This window comes from Octodon degus, unplaced genomic scaffold, assembly GCF_000260255.1.
Source record: "Octodon degus isolate 3935 unplaced genomic scaffold, OctDeg1.0 scaffold00017, whole genome shotgun sequence".
Classification (NCBI taxonomy): domain Eukaryota; kingdom Metazoa; phylum Chordata; class Mammalia; order Rodentia; family Octodontidae; genus Octodon; species Octodon degus.
Genome location: NW_004524593.1, coordinates 5756667 through 5773075, shown reverse-complemented (window position 1 = coordinate 5773075; position 16409 = coordinate 5756667). Strand labels below are relative to the sequence as shown.

General features: G+C 47.2%; 1 protein-coding gene across 1 annotated transcript; it reads right to left on the bottom strand.

Annotated features, from left to right (window-relative positions):
- Nucleotides 1-2203: 2203 nt before the first annotated feature.
- Myoc (myocilin) lies at nt 2204-15375 on the bottom strand. Its single transcript, XM_004626911.3, has 3 exons — nt 14710-15375; nt 6329-6454; nt 2204-3463 (listed from the first exon to the last, which is right to left on the bottom strand). Exons 1-3 carry the CDS (start codon nt 15269-15271, stop codon nt 2679-2681), a joined length of 1473 nt encoding a protein of 490 aa, XP_004626968.1. The 5' UTR covers nt 15272-15375; the 3' UTR covers nt 2204-2678.
- Between the last annotated feature and the right edge of the window lie 1034 nt (nt 15376-16409).

Here is a 16409-nt window from a genome sequence, read left to right as displayed (position 1 = left end):
TACTTTAGAACGTGACTGTCTCTGGAGATTTGACCTGTAATGAGGTAACTCCGAAGCCGTTAGTGTGAGCCTCAATCCAATGTGGTGCGTGCCCTTAGGTAGAGACAAGGATGCAGGCACAAGGAGGGAAGAGCAAGAGGCGACACAAAGACACCCCTGCAAGCCCAGGAGAGAAGGCTCAGAAATCCGCTTGCTCTTGGACTTCAGCCTATGGAGATGCAAGGAAATAAATGTCTGCTCTTTCCACCACCCAGTCTTCGGCGCTTGTTATGGTGACCCCAAGCACACTGCTACCGCAGTAGAGAGAGGCTCTGAGATGTCTTCCTCTCCCTGCATACTCACTAGATGTGTCGCTTTAAAGAGGTTTTATTGCCAGTGGAAATGAAAGTCAAATTCTCAGCTTTGCTCTCTGAAGCATATAGCCTTTAGAACTTGTGGAAAGGAGAATTCTTTATTTTTTTTTTAAAATTATTTATTTGTGTGTGTGTGTGTGTGTGTGTGTGTGTGGCCAGCTCAGCCCACCAGGGGGCGGGACTGGCTGGCATGTGGTGCTGGGGGATTGAACGTGGTCCCTGTGCTTTGCTAAGCTAGGTGCGTTAGACCACTGAGCCAACTCACCAGCCCCGAAAGGAGAATTCTTTAAAGCTCAGACTGCTTTTAGGAGCTGGCTCTCACGGGCTGAGCCCTGGTCCCATGAATAATAAGAAGGAATCAAGTTTGGGGAAGTGAAAACCCTCAGAATAAAACCACTTAGGTTCTGGAAGGCTCCAATCAGGATTCCACAAACAGAATAATTTGGGCATTCGAAAGCCCTGGGGCTTGGTGCTTGCTTCCTGCAGTTTGTTCATCTAAGTGGCAGATCTGCCAGAGAAATGGGCCAGTACCAGCAGGGGGCAGCAGCTAAACAGCAAAGGGGACCTCTGTTCCTACCGAGCAGGCCCACTCCTGACTCGTCCCTATTTAGGGGTTTGGGGGGCAAGCTAGAGAAAAGCAAAAAGAGGATCAAAATTTGAGTCTTGCTTGGGCAACTTAGTGAGACCCTGTCTCAAATAAAGGACTGGAGATGTAGCTTAGTGTGAAGGTCCTGGGCTCAATCCCCAGTGTAAGAAAATCTGGATATCAGAGTAGGATGCCAGAAGTAGCCCTGGCTAGGGAGACACTGGTCCCAGGAGCTAGTGCTGGAGTCCAGACTGATGGTGAGAGCCAGGTGTAAGAAACTGCCTGGCTTCCTCCCTGCAGTCCTAGAGAGCCTCACTCTTATCTCAAGCATAGATGTCAACTTAGGGACAGGCGGGGAGCAGCAGACTGAGCTGACAACATTTTCTGGCTATTAGAAAGTAATATTATGGGGACTGGAGAAAGAATGAGAAGTTATTTAATGGGAACAGAGTTTGTTTTTTATGAAAGTTCTGGAAGAAAGTTCTGGAGATAGTACTGAGAGTTGCACAGTACAAACGTATTTGACACCACTGATCTGTGCTATTAAATGCTAAAACTCTGTTGTGGTTTTTTAAAATTTTATTTATGTGTGTGTGTGTGTGTGTGTGTGTGTGTGTGTGGCCAGCTCAGCCCACCAGGGGGGCGGGGCTGGCTGGCATGTGGTGCTGGGGGATTGAACGTGGTCCCTGTGCTTTGCTAAGCTTGTTCTAAGTAGGTGCTTTAGACCACTGAGCCATCTCACCAGCCCTCTGTTGTGTTTTACCACAATTTTTTTAATTGGAAAAAGTAATGATACAAGGTTTGTTCATTTGAAGTTATTTATGAAATTAATACTCTTGACAACAGACAGGAACAAAAGGAAAACGAGAGTAAAATAAGAGATGGAAAGAATTTTCTGGAAGGGACAAGAGCATAAAGAGATGGAGAAAGTATGGATTCCATGTTTTTCCTGGTGTCATCCTTGGCAAGACATCAAAGCCAGGCACAAGCCTCCTTCCTCCCTCTTCCCTCCTCCTCCTTCCCTCCTCTCTCCTCCCTCTTCCCTCCCTCCCTCCCTCCTCTTCCCTTTTTCTTCCTCCCTTCTCCCTCCTCCCTCCACCCTCTTCCCCTCCTCCTTCCTCTCCACTTTCCTCTCTCCCTCGACCCATACCCCTACCTTGCAGTCACATAATCCTACATGCCAGCCCAAAGGAATTATCTGATCTTGGAATCTGTGCTCTTAACCAAAAATTCCCACAAAATTCAAGGAAGGTAATGTGTAAGATCATTTTATTTCATAGGGCTAAGGGTTATATAATGCCCAGCTGAGTTGCATCTGGATCATACAGCCAATTGCAACAAATACACCTCACACACATGTTCGATCATGGCGGTGAGAGCTTTTCCTCTTCCTTTAGAAGTGCTGCTTTTGATCATGGCTTACAGGAAACACACAGAAGGAAAGAGCAAGGATTTAATAAAGCAATTACTAGGTCCCGAGTTGCCAGAAAACTTGAACTATTTTGGGTAAATAGTCTTTTACAAGGTGGTAGAAGAAAAGAGTATGATAATACGAGATTGTCTAAGCTTACTGACTGTTGTCTTGTGTAGTCAGAAAGTGGCCATGCAGCCTCTTAGATTAATGAAAGCTGGAAAGCAGTCAGTTGGGCCTGGCTGGCCAACTCTCCCTTCAGGCTGCTCCGCTCCAGGACCCTGGGCGTCATCTCCTCTTGCCTTTGCTGGTAAGGCCTGGAGACTCCTCACTGCTTGGAGAGCTTGATGTCATAGGTGACCATGTTGAAGTTGTCCCAAGCAAACAGCTTCCTCTCTGAGGGGTTGTAGTCAACCATGCTAGTGTATTTGTAGTGGTTCCTGAATGGGATTGTCAGGCTCCTGCTGCTCCCTGTGCCTGTGTTGTAGGCAAAGTTGACAGTGGCATCGGCTGAGGAGTAGCTGCTGATGGTGTACAAGGTGCCACAGATGACAAAGGCATTGGCCACTGACTGCTTACGGATGTTAGTCTCCCAGGTTCGTTCAAGTTCCAGATTCTCTGGGTTCAGCTGGGAGAGGACAATGGCGCCTTTGGCCTCCTCAGTGCTGTAAATGACCCAGAGGCCAGTCTCATCTACAGCCAAGTCAATGTCTGTGTAGCCACCCCAAGAGTATGGGAACTGTCCATGGTAGCCAGCTCCAGGGATTTCCTTCATAGTCTTCACAGCCTCCGTATTCAGCTGATACCTAATCACGGTTCTGGACTCAGCACCCTGGAAATAGAGGCTCCCCGCGTACACCACGGCGCCAGTGCTTTCCAGTGGCCGCGGCAGCACGTGGACCTTTGAAGGATAGCCCTGCATGAAGTCACTGACAAGGTTGTACTCAAAGACCTGGCGGATGTCTACGCCAACCGTGTCGATTCTCCATGTGGTCTCCCGGGTGTAGGGGTGCACGGGCTTGGGGTCTCTCATCCACACTCCATACTTGCCAGTGAGTGTTTCAGCAGTCCTCAGGGTGACAGGCTGTCCTACCCAAACTAGCTGTCCACATCCTGGAGAACAAAATCGAACAACATGGATCCAAGATCTTTCCCCAGATGTAGTGAAAGGTAGAAACAGAATGGGCAGAGAAATAAAGACCCTAGGGGACAGTCTGTCTGAGTTTGAATCTAGTCACCTACCAATTGTAGGACTTTCAATTAAGGTATTTATCTCTAAGCCTCAGTTTTCTCATTTGTGAAGGTGATAACAGGGCTGGGGAGATAGCTCAGCAGTCTAAGCATCTGCCTGCCAAGCAGCAGGTCCTGAGTCCAATCCCTCGAACAAAAAGGGTAATAGCGTTTTGGGTAGTAGCCCTTTTGTAAATTTTATTTTATTTTATTTATTTTTTTTAAAATTTTATTTATTTATATGTGTGTGTGTGTGTGTGTGTGTGTGTGGCCAGCTCAGTCCACCAGGGGGCGGGGCTGGCTGGCATGTGGTGCTGGGGGATTGAACCGTGGTCCCTGATGCTTTGCTAAGCTTGTTCTAAGTAGGTGCTTTAGACCACTGAGCCATCTCATCAGCCCCATAAATGGAATAAGGTTTTTTTTTTTCCTTCCTCGAATGCCTTCAGGGCACTTTTGGCCAGCGGGAGAGTTGTGAGGTTCGAACTCCAGGAACCTGAGGCTGACAGCTTTGTGGAAGCAGCCACTGAAAGGACTGAGCTAGGGCCAGGCCCCCGTAAATTTTAGATGTAATTAAACATGTGAAGTGCTTGGTATTGATGAAAAACACATTGAATGTTCTACGACTGATCAGTGATAGGAGCTGAACTTCTGTTCAGTGCTAGTTATAAAGATAGGCTCACCTGAAGGTTTCACCTGAATTGATAAGATTCTACATGAGCTCAGCAGGGACTCATGGGTGTTTCTTTTTTTAATTTTTTTTTTACATTATTTATTTATTTATTGTGTGTGTGTGTGTGTGTGTGTGTGTGGCCAGCTTAGCCCACCAGGGGGCGGGTCTGGCTGGCATGTGGTGCTGGGGGATCGAACCGCGGTCCCTATGCTTTCCCAAGCTTGTTCCAAGTAGGTGCTTTAGACCACTGAGCCATCTCGCCAGCCCCTCATGGGTGTTTCTTAGATGACTTTCCTCTTTTTTGGAATTATATTAATTTTATTGCCAGACCCATTTAAAATATATTTTATTATAAACTGATAGATATTCAAATTAGAAAATTTAAATCTATGACCAAGTATTACCTAAATACTATTTCCAATCACATGCTGACTTTTTTTTGCCAGCTCAGCCCACCCTGAGGGCAGGGCTGGCACAGCATGTGGTGCCAGGGTTGGAACCACAGGCCCCTGCACCTGCCTAAGCTTACCTAAGCAGGCACTTTAGACCGCTGAGTTATCTCACCGGCCCCATCACATGTTGACTTTCAAGACTTATTTATTTTGTTATTTAAAAGAGAAAGACAAAATCAGGTCATTATAAGAATCTTTATATAAATAATTTTAAAGTCCTAAGGGGGGATAGGTCATAGTTTATGTATTATTTTAATTCAATAAAACCAGAATATAATTTTTTAAATATAGTGAAGTAATGGTTGAAAATTTGAATGTAGCAAAATCAAACTAAATCTCTGTGTTTTTTTTTTTTTTTTTGTGGAATCAGGGATTGAACTCAGGTCCTTGCACTTGCCAGGCAAGTGCTTATTCTACTGAGCTATCTCCACGGCCCCTAAATCTCTGTTTTAAGCAGTAAAATGTCCTTGTAGAAGGTGAACTGTTGCCTGTTCATGTCTCAGAAAATCATATGTTAAGTATTTCATAACCCTCATCCCATGCATGCCCATTAGGGAGAGCAGTCATTGTCAATAACAAGAACAAGGGCAAGGGCTGGCAAGATAGCTCAGTGGACTAAGCACCTATTTAGGCAAGCACAGGGACTAGGGTTCGATCCCCGGCACTACATGCTGAGCCAGCCCCATCCCTGGGCACACTGAGCTGGCCACAGAGACCGAGCATGGTGACACCCACCTGTAAACCCAGCTCTGGGGAGGCTGAAAACAGAAGGATCACTATGAGTTTGAGCTGCGTAGTGAGACCCTGTACCAAACACACACATGAAACTTCGGACAGTTGATGTTTCTGGAAACCAGAGATTTCTTTTGTTTTTCCTTTTTTCAGACCTGGGGATTGACTCCAAGACCTTCACACTGAGCTACAATACTAGCTTTATTTTAATTTTGAGACAGGGCCCACTAAGTTGTCCAGGCTGGGCTCAAACTTGCCTCAGCCCACACTCCACTGCCACCATGCTAGGATTGCAGTGTGCACCAGTACGCCAGAAGAAAACCCTGGGTTTCCCTGGAGAAAACTGGACTCTTCCTGCATGGTCAAAGCTTGGTAAAATACTGTCAGCAAGAGGCCATGCTGGGGGCTGGGGGAGATGGCTCAGTAGAGAAAATGCTTCCCTGGTAAGCACAAGGGCCTGAGTTCAATCCCTGGTTCCAGAAAAAAAAAAAACAAAAACAAAAACAAAAAAACTAGAGACCATGCTGAGAGTGTGCATGCTCTATATCTGGTCCCAAGGCAAAGACGTGAAGGGAGGAACTACCAAAGCCTGATTTGTCAGCTGTCCTTAGTTCACTGTAATCCTCAAGTGGGTCAATAAACACCTTTCTCCTCTTCCCCCTGTGTAGCCCATCTCAGCCTTCAAGGGGTAGGTGAGAGGAACTAGGGCTTTTCCAGTGAAAAGCAGGCTTCCCACAAAGCCACCCTGACAAAAGTGAAGGCCCTTCCCTGCCTCTGCTCCCAGCGAGGTCACTCCACCCTACTCTGTTTAAGCTGTCTCCACTTGGGACACAGAACTAAATATACCAGACAAAGACCAACTGGACCCAAAAGGGAAGAAATCTAACTCCATACCACTGTCTCCCTCCACAGTCCTGGAATGGTTGGATGGGCTCTCCTTCAAGATTCCAGAGGCAGGAACTTCAGTTAACTCTGACTTCAATTCCTGGAAGGCCATCGTGTCCAAATTCCACTGAGAAACTATATTAAAAAGACACAAAATTGCACTGTGAAAAGAAATGACCCTGTGAGGAAGTGGCCCTGTAGCAGTGAAATAGGCTCCCAAAATACGATGTTTAAGATTTGCTTTCAGGCAGTGACCACAGCTAGCATGGGGCAAGGGAAGAAAAGTGTGATCGAGCTGCGCTGACTACCACTGAAGCTGGGGTGCTCGCTACACTGGGGTTCATTCTTTCCTATTTTTGTGCCTGTTTGACAAATTCCGTAGTTTAAAATCTCGTAAATAATAAACTGAATAGCAATGTGTCGATTTAAGAGTAGGCGAGATACGACTTCAGGGATCTTAAGTCATATCTTATATGACTTAGCCTCATCTTATATGTCTAAATTTCAACAATTAGAACGTGCTGTTTGACTTAAGGGTTTTTTCTTATTATAGAAAATGAGAAGTAACATTAAACTTTTTTATTTTCAAGGTATATTATTATTTTCAATTGACACATACTAGCTATATAGACTGACGGGCTGCACTGTGACTTTTCAGTGCAATATACAGCGTGTAGCAATGAGCTCAGGGTACAGCAAGCATGGTGCACACTCCTGCAACCTCAGCATTTGGGAGACTGAGGCAGGCGGGTCATAAGTTTGAGGCCATCCTGGACTACCTAATGAGACACTGTCACAAAAGCTCCACCTCTAATCAGTAACTGATGTATCTACTGCCTTAGATGTTTGTATTTTTCTTTTTGGGAATATTCAAAATCCTTGCTAGCTATTTTGAAATATGTTGTTAGTAACATGTTAAGTTTTACATTCGTATGGAAATGTTTGGTCAGATTTATTTCAAGGCCCACTTTCCATACAGAAGAGAGAATGAGCACAGGGTTCCCATGGGACTTGGGGGAAGTCTGAGTAGTGGAAAAGGAAAGATGTGTGACACTGGTTAGACATGAAGTCACTTCAGTCGCCCGCCACACCCCCTATTTGCATAGGATTCTGAGCTTAAAGCAGTTCTTAAATCTAAGGCTGAGCCAATAGCTACAAGGAAAAGGATTGATTTTTAAATGTAGCTTTGATTACTGCTCAAGTATAATGAGGCCCACAGACCAAACATCATTTGCACAGCAGCAAAGTGAAGCCTAGCATGCAGAAGGCCCTGGGCTCAAGGCCTCCCAGCACCACACACACTCATGATTTGAGACAAAACTTTGGAGAAGGTAGAAAGATTAGTGGTTACCGGGAAATGTCTGGAGCGCAGAGGATTTATAGGGCGATGCAATGACGCTGTGTGACTCTCGAGTGGTAGATGTGTGCCGTTGTGCATTTGTCCAGACCAATAGAACGTACAACACCGAGTGAACCCAGTTGTAAACTATGGACTCTGAGTGATTACGAGGCCCGTACTGGGTCATTTTTCAAAATCAGGTCATGGAACAGGTTCCTGGGTTTGGTTTGGTTATGTTTCGTTCATCGTGCCTCTTCTCGGACCATTGCCGACAGCTCTCCAGGACAATTTAATGCTCCTTCTTTCATTGTCTCACTGCCTCTCAGCATCAGAGGCCAGGTTCAGGCCAAATGCAGCGAGAGAAGTGCTGTGCTGGAGCTGTCAGAAAGCCTGAAGCCCACTGTCCCCAGCTCCCCGCCTTCAGCCTGGAGCCTTGGTGGCCACAGAGGGGATGTTGCGAGCCCCCCTACCCCTCACCTCACACCTTGCTCTGTGCACCTGCAAAAGCTGATTTTTGTTTTTGTTTTTTTAATTTATGTATTTGGTACAGGGTCTCACTACATAGCTTGGACTCTTTGTGCTCCTCCTGGTTTCAGCTCCCCAGAGCTGGGATTACAGGCGTGCACCAACACGCCTGGGCTCGGTGGCTGGCTCTGCACACCCAGCACAGCATGTGGTGCCAGGGACCTGACAAGCTGTTTTATTCTATGATTGTAGCTAGGATGATAGTGTATTTTGATGACTTACTGAGAAAAAAATATGTCCATTAAGAAAAGTAGGGAGGGCCGGTGAGAGCTCAGGGGACTAAGTGCCTACTTAGGTAATCACAGGGACCTGGGTTTGATCCCCAGCTGGCTCTGCCCCTGAGTATGCTATCGGCCACCTGAGACCAGGCGTGGTGATGCATGCCTGTAATCCTTGGGCTGGGAAGGCTGAAAACTGGAGAAACACTAGGCGTCCAAGCTGTGTAGTGAGAACCTGTACCAAATACGAACAACCAGAAAAGTAGGGATACTCAATGAGAAGAAAATTAAGAAATGCCTTCTTGAGCCACAGAGAGAATGAAAGAAGTGGAAAGAAACAAATAATAAAAAAGCTAGTTATTTACTTAGAAGATATCTTTGAAGCTAACTAAAATACTAAGCACTATAAAAATATCGGAGGGGGAGGGGATGAGGAAAGGAGATGGGGAGAGAGAGCGAACATGAAGTGATCCACAGACATGGAGGGTTCCTTTCACATTTAAAAGGATTTTTATATAAATTATATGATCTATCGCTTCTCGGCCTTTTGGCTAAGATCAAGTATAATTACATGATCTGATACCTTCAAAGTTTTAGAGAAATGCAGTAAGGACTGCCAACTTAACCAATGCAGTTGAGCTATTATCTCCATTTACTGACTGCTGTGAGCCTGGTGCTGTGTGGCATTGGCTACTCATGACCTCTATCTCACCTCAGTGTTGCAAGTGAGCCCTGTTAGCCACATGTTTGAAGGGTGGCAGAGTTCACCAGGGCTAAGTGACATGCACAAGGTCCCACAGTGTGTTAGCTTTTTGTTGCTGTGACAAAGTTTCTGAGGAAAGCAAGTCAGAAAAGCAAGGGTTTATTTTGGTCTGCAGCTTCAGAGGCTTCTGTTCACAGCTGCAAGTGCCATTGTCTCTGGCTCTGTGGCGAGCAGAAGGTCAGAGTGGAGGTACATGATGGGGACGAACAGAGCTGCTTGCCTCAGAGCAGCCAAGAAGGAGGGGGAGGGCAAGGAAAAGGCCAGGCGTAACGTGTGGTCACCAAGGTCACACCCTGTGATGAACTCCCCTGACCTGGCCCCACCTTCTGAGTTACCAGCATTTTCCGTTATGTAATATAATTATGCATCCATTCATAGATTAATTTCCTAGTGAAGTTACAGCCCCTGTGATCCAAAAACCTTCCAAAAGCCCTGCCTCTGAACACATGAGCCTTCTGGGAAATACTTCAGATACAAACAACACACAGCAAGTGGTGGGGCTGGACCACGACCCATGATTTTCAAGTGCAGCGTAGGTGTGCACCCTTCTACCCGGTGGCGGGGAGCTGTGTCCATTACAGATGTCTCTATTACCTCTCCGAGCAGATCACGTCCACATGAGCCTCTGAAAAACAAGGCATATTTCTCCTTTAAAGGGAGTCCAGGGTCAAACTGTCTCAGTCATTCTAGGACGCCCAGAGTGACTCCAGGGGAAAAGGGAAGTCTGTTTCCCTGGCCTGGTCTGACCATCTATGTATGTGTGTGTGTGGGGAAGGATGGCCAGCAGAGCCCTGACCCAGCCACTGACCCGGAACATGTCTCCCCTGTGACCCGCAGCCTCATCCTGGCTGCAGACTTGCCAGAGCCCTCAGCAAGGACATCAGACTGCCTGCCCATCTCCTCACTCACTTCCACTATGCCCAAAGCCTAGGCCACAGGCTGCCTCTCTGCCTGCACTGGGAGGGGTCCTACTGCAGCTGCAGCACTGCCCCATCTCTGCTGTCTGGCCAGCCAAACTCTGTCTTCCCCCTGAGATCTGCCCCCACCCCCAAGTTGACCACCCTGCATGCGCTTTAGCCTGAGGGAGCCACATAAAGTTTACTTATATCTTACTGTTTCTTTCAGCAGAGTTGATTAGTCTTTATATAAAACTTCCCTGGCTTTACCTACTGTGTGGTCCACGGCCTCTGTTCCTGGAGACAGGGCAGTTGCTCGACTCTGACCCACTCCCAGTGCTCAGCTCAGATCCCAGGGAGCTGTCCCTGAAGCATAGTTCCGAGCTCCGCAGCCAAGGTCCAATCGTCCCATCAGCTTACTGTCACAGAAGAGGTGGCCTACAGACAGCTAGCCACGGGTGAGTTCTGTCCTGGTGCCACTATGGCCCCTGAGACTTGGAGTAGGAAGCCCTTCAGCTCTCCCTCCCTCTTCCCTTGCTCTTTGCAGGATCCACACCCCACACATGTCCGTGGAGTAAACAAGAACCACAGTAAAACGTAATGTTAGGGAAAGGCTTCTGAGTGGCTGCAGGGCCAGCCCCAGCTGGCAGTGGGACTACTGGCTTGGGAGCCTATTGGCTGCTGCTTGTTCCAGCCTGCCAGAAGCGTCTGGCAACACACGAACTCTCAGGAGAGCCATCTGGCCTGAGGACCAAACCCAGGGAGACATCTGTGAGAGGGGGCCTGGATGAGCCAGAAGGTGCAGCATCCTAGGTCAGTACTGCTTCGTCTGGGATGTGTGACTTTGGGCAAGTGGGCCAACCTCTCTGAGCCCTATTATTTTGAGTTGCATCAATGTTATCAGGTTTTTCTGAAAATTGCTTGAACTAGGAGTGGTATGGTTCCCAAGAGAGAGATGTCAAAGTTCAAAATCCTTTGGAATGTTTCAAAATCTAACATTTCATTTTGAATGTGGAAGAAAACCGGAGATTGTGAAAATATTAATTATTTTACCAGATAGTTAAAGATTTTAGGACTTTTTCTGAAAGGAATTAAACTCAGGGAGTACTGAGCTAAGCCTTTAGAGGCTCATAAAGTATTTTTAATTTTGGACAGGGTCTCACTAAGCCTTCTGGGCTTGCATCAAATGTGCCGCCCTCCTGCCTCTGCCTGCTGAACAGCTGGCATGACAGGCCTGGGTTGCCATGTCTAGCTTTCTTTATTCCTTTTAATTAAAATTCAGCCCTTTTAGGTCTATTAAAAATTCTTGCACTCTTTCTTCATGCTCTGCCCTAACCTCTGCTAGAGGAACATTCTAGAGCTAGAGAGCTTGACCTAGAAAGAGAATTGATTATTATTGACTCATCTTCATCCATATGCAAATAGCATGTTAATGACTTGTGCAAATATTTGCTATCACAGCTTGCAAAGCTCCTTATTTAAATGAAGAGATTAACTAGCCTGGAGAGTGTCACCAGGTTTCCAGATTGTTCCAAATGCCTTAAGAAAGGGAAGATCGGCTAGTGGACTGTTGTCCTAACAAGCACCACCCATCAGATCAATGCATGTTGTAACAGTGTTATATATATTTTGGCATTTGGTCACAGAAGGACACTTTAAAATGATGGAACTCAAGCAAGAGAAGCCTTTGTAGCTGTAGTCCATTGGTGGGGCGGCCACCCCATCAGGCACTGAGGTGGTCTACAGAATAACCCTGAGGGCTCAGCATCCAACCCTGCAGGGGGACAAGAGATCTGCAGCCTTGTGTCAGACACCTCTGGTCACCCCATCCTGCCTGAGTTCTCCCAGCTGCTACCTGCTACCTGCCCTGCCTGCCACCTACCTACCCTGAAACTGCTGCTCAGTTGCTCTGAGTAAGAAGTCAGAAAGAACCAGCAGAGCAACCAGAGCCTGGTACAGGGGTGAGCAATACATTCCAAGGACCGGATAGCCCTCAGGACTTCTATGGATGAAGTGCCCCTCTTCTGTCACATTCTACACATCCCTCTGAAGGGTGGCATGGCAATTTATTGCCCACAGTGGTGACCAATTTTAAGAGGAGACTCTTTTTTTATTCCTTCCCTTAGTAACTTCCCCATCTGCTGTTTTTCCTCCTAGAGATCTTGGCCCACTGAAACCGCCTCACACAAGCCCTCACCCCAGGCGCAGCTCTCTGGGGGACCCACCAAGAGGAAAGGCTGAGCAAAGGGAGGATGTGGGGCTTTTCTTGGGACAGTAATAACCACCTGTAACTTATCTTTAGGCTAAATTGAATTTTTCTCCTACTTCGGGCTTGCGCACATAAGTGTGTATCTGTGTAGTGACGTATTTCCTGTCATGTGTATATACTTGTATGTATCTATAAACCAGTAATTTCTATAATTCTAGGGAGTTTTTTAATTTTTTAATTTTTTTTGGCCGAACCGGGGATTGAACTCAGGGCCTTGTGCTTGCCAGGCAAGTGCTTATTCCACTGAGCCATCTCCCTGGACCCTGGGAGGTTTTTTTTTTTTTTTTTTTTTTTTTTTTTAATGTAAAAACTACATAATCAAGTAGTGGTGGCAATTTCACTATAGCTAGGATAAGGAAAATCCCAGCTTCAGAGCCTTATTTTTAACCCTTGCTGCTCCAAGCCCCGACACTTTAGCACTTGGTACTTCCCCCCCCCCCCCGGGAACCGGGGATTGAACTCAGGTCCTTGTGCTTACCAGGGCAGCGCTTATTCTACTGAGCCACCTCCCTGGCCCTGTGATTTCCTTTTTGAAGATGATCCACTACTAGCAAAGAACTTCCAGGTTTGGAATTCATTATAATAAGACAGCTCCCTGTTTCAAAAGTAGAGCAGCCAGAAGGGCCACAAAGCAGCACGCAGATAGCACCTCTGATGAATTCCCAAAGATGTGTCCAAACGACTGTGAGACAGTTTTTAAAAATTGCCTCTATGTCCCTAAACATCCACCCCGCACATATCCACACAGAGTTTTGGTTAAGTCAATTTATTCGGTCAATAGTCGCAAATAATTAATACTTCATTATGCTAATGTGACAACCGTCATTCATTTCTCCTCACAGACTTGAGTTCAAGTCACGACCTGAGTGGCTGTGCACGCTGGGACCCCTCGGCATGCTAGGAGGTCACTTCCCTTAGTTGTAAAACTCAGAATCGGGTTCCTTCCAATTCTAGCCATGTTGGATTTTTTGTTTTAAAGAATCCCTTACACTTTACAGTATTTGATTTGAAACCCATGAGAATCGTTACTCATTTCAAGACTTTTCTTTGTCAAGTTGGAATAAGAAACAGAAGCAGAAGCAGAGTCAAACGAGGTGCCACAGGCCACAACCAGGTCCACCCACCCGCATCTATGTGGATTTTCTCTTTTGTGTCAGAAGCTTGTTGGGGTTTCCCCATCACATTATTTTGGCGACTTTCAAACCTATAGAAAAGGTGAAAGACTACCAAGAAAACAGCCTGCTTACCATTTGCTTAGATTCACCATTGTTACTATTTTGCTACTTTTTTTTTTTTTTTTTTTTTTTTTTTTTTTTTTTTTTGCCTTTCTTCTCTCTGTGTAATCTTTCCTGAGCCATTTTTAAGCAAGCTGCAAACAAGGTGATATCTCAACCTTAAAGTCTTGAGTGTAATTCTTCTTCATAGCTATAATCCTATTATGTCACCCCCAAAACTGGAACCTGCAGATGGCAAGACAATTCGACAAACAGCCTGTGCTCAGATTCATCAGTTACCCTGCCCAATCCCTTGTACTTTCCCCCTCTCCACAGAGGAGGGGACCAAGGAAAGCACACTTCATTTCACACCATATCCCTTCCTCTCCTTTGACCCAATTAATCTCCAGTCTCCTCCCTTGGTTCTTTTTCTTTCTTTCATGGTGTTGAAGAATGCAGGCTAGCTGTACCACCATCATTTTTTCATGAGTAGAAAACTTACTACCCAGTGAATATTTGAGGACACAACTTTCATAAAGAAGTGACGCAAATAGTGTCTCTCAGCTATTAGAAGGGTGTGCCTGTCCCTAAAACACACAAGCATCTTCAACAAGTGAGGGCCGGGATGCACAGAAAACCACCAATTAAACTTGTCTCAGGACTTAAAAGTAAAGGTTCTTCTACTGACCAAGAAGACAGTTTTTAAAACAACATATTGAGAGAACTAATAGTAGAGTTACTACCTCTTTATTTGCCAAAGAAGGATATAAAAACCATCCACCATCATTTATTCTTTCATGGATCTATCATCATCCCATATTTCGTATGTTAGTACCAAAAGGCAGAAATAAAGATTCAAAAAATGGTAGTTTGCCAAAAAGGGCAGTTGGCCGATTCCTACTGACCACATACCATGGAGCTGGTACCTGGTTCTCGGTTCTTTTGCTAGTGATTATGAGAACATTGCCATGGTGGGGCACAAGACATAAGAACCATTCACCAACCTGGCTTTTGGAGCTCAATTACTAGAAACAGGTAAAAGCATTTGCTTGGCTGTCTTCAACTCAGCTGGCTTGTGCTGGATGTGTGATCTGGCAGAGGGGGGCATGCACAAAGGGAAGCTGGGGCACCCGTTACAGGTCATCACCCTCCCTGCGATTTCTTACCTTCCCTGGAGCCTGGCAGCATCTCCTCAGGGGGGACCCGGACCTGCAGACACTGGCCCCTTCGCAGTTGCTCTGCCTCCTGGCTGCTACTTTCCAGCCTTCTGGCCAGGTCTGTGTTCTCCTGCCCCAGTCGCCTCTTCTCTTCCTCCAGTGCCAATTTGTCCCGAAGGAGGTTGCTGTAGGCCACTTCCAGCTCCCTCACTTGGGTCTGCAGCTGGTCCCGGTCCCTTCTCAGGGCACCCAGGTCCCTCTGTGGCCCCTCCTGGGTCTCCTGGGACCCAGCAGCCTGGTCCAAGTTCAGCCGGTGCAGGAGGCTCTCCAGGGAGCTGAGCCGGGCTTTGGTAGACTCCAGCTCTGCCCGCTGGGTGCTACTGTCTCTCTCTAGGCCCTGGATGGCTGCCATGGCTTGGTCCTGCTCAGGGCAACTGGATTCACTGGGGCTGGCCACAGTGAAGGTGTACTGGCACCGGCCACTCCGATCATTGGCTTTGCGGAGCTGGGCTGCCCTGGCCCCTGCTCCCCACGCCAAGCAGGCCAGCAGCAGCAGCTGGATAGCTGGCATCTTAGGCCTGCAGCTGGAGCAAGTGCACAGAAGGGCCTCGGTATGGAGGCTGGGGTAGGCTTTCTTGGTGGAACTCCGCTGCACTGTGGGTGTCTGCACGGGTGGGCCTGCTGGCTCTGCATGAGCCCAAGAGAGGCTTATATATCCTGGGGAGCAGGCCCTGCATGCGGGAGAGAGAGGTGGCCACGTGAGGCTGGGTGGAGCTGTGCACAGGGGGGTTGTGCTCACACTGCCAACTAGAATCCTAGGAAAGACGTCTTCCAGAAGTCTGCTTGGAATTTCTTTAAAAAAAAAAAATGCTTACTATATGCACCCCCGGTCCCAGTGATACTCTCTGTATTCTACTCTGTATGCACACGTACACACACACACACACACACACACGCACGGACCTCATTCCTCACGAACATTTGTATGCTGATTCTAACAAGACTACTTCTAGTTTATATTTCCTTTCCCTCTGCAGACTGCTCTGTGCCAGGAGCAGGGACAAAGACATGCTGAAGACCTGGTGCTGTCCCCCCAGCAGGGCCTGAGACAACCACCAGCCGGAGGATAAGCACAGGGCCTTCCAGGCTTCAGGCCTCCCCACAGAAGCTGCTGGCAGCAAGGGCTCTTCTTCCTTTGCTCTTCCTAGTTTTCAAGCAAATGTGGATGCATCTTTAGAAACACTTCACAGTTGTACTCTTGCATCTCAGGTACCAATGTCATGCTGGCCCACTAAACAGTTTTTCCTGGGTGTGAGTGTGGGTGTGGGTGTGGGTGGGTGTGGACACATGCATTCATGCACACTTTACCATAAACCTTACTGGCAAAACCTACAGAACCCTTTTCAGATATTTTTAGGGGCCGGAGAGACAGCTCAAAGGCATAAGCACCTACCTGGAAAGCACAAGGACCCAAGTTCAATCCCTGGCCCCACATGCCATGCCATCTCGGCCCTGCATTCCCTGGGCACACTGTCTGGGCCCCAGATGCAGGCACCCACCGTGCAGTCCAGAACCAGGAGTGGTGGTGCACACCTGTAATCCCAGCACTCAGGATTGAGCCAGGAGGATTTTTTCGAGTTCAAGACCAGCCTGGGGACTACAAAAGTGAGCACAAGGCCAGCCCAGCCTGCATAGTGAGTGATACCCTA

What these genes read in the sequence shown, in the direction of transcription:
- Myoc (XM_004626911.3), bottom strand. Translation starts at nt 15,271, where the DNA reads ATGCCAGCTATCCAGCTGCTGCTGCTGGCCTGCTTGGCGTGGGGAGCA. An exon ending in GCTGCCAGGCTCCAGGGAAG is followed by an intron (nt 6,455 to 14,709) that starts GTAAGAAATCGC and finishes TTTTTAATATAG; the next exon opens with TTTCTCAGTGGAATTTGGAC. An exon ending in GACTGTGGAGGGAGACAGTG is followed by an intron (nt 3,464 to 6,328) that starts GTATGGAGTTAG and finishes TTTGTTCTCCAG; the next exon opens with GATGTGGACAGCTAGTTTGG.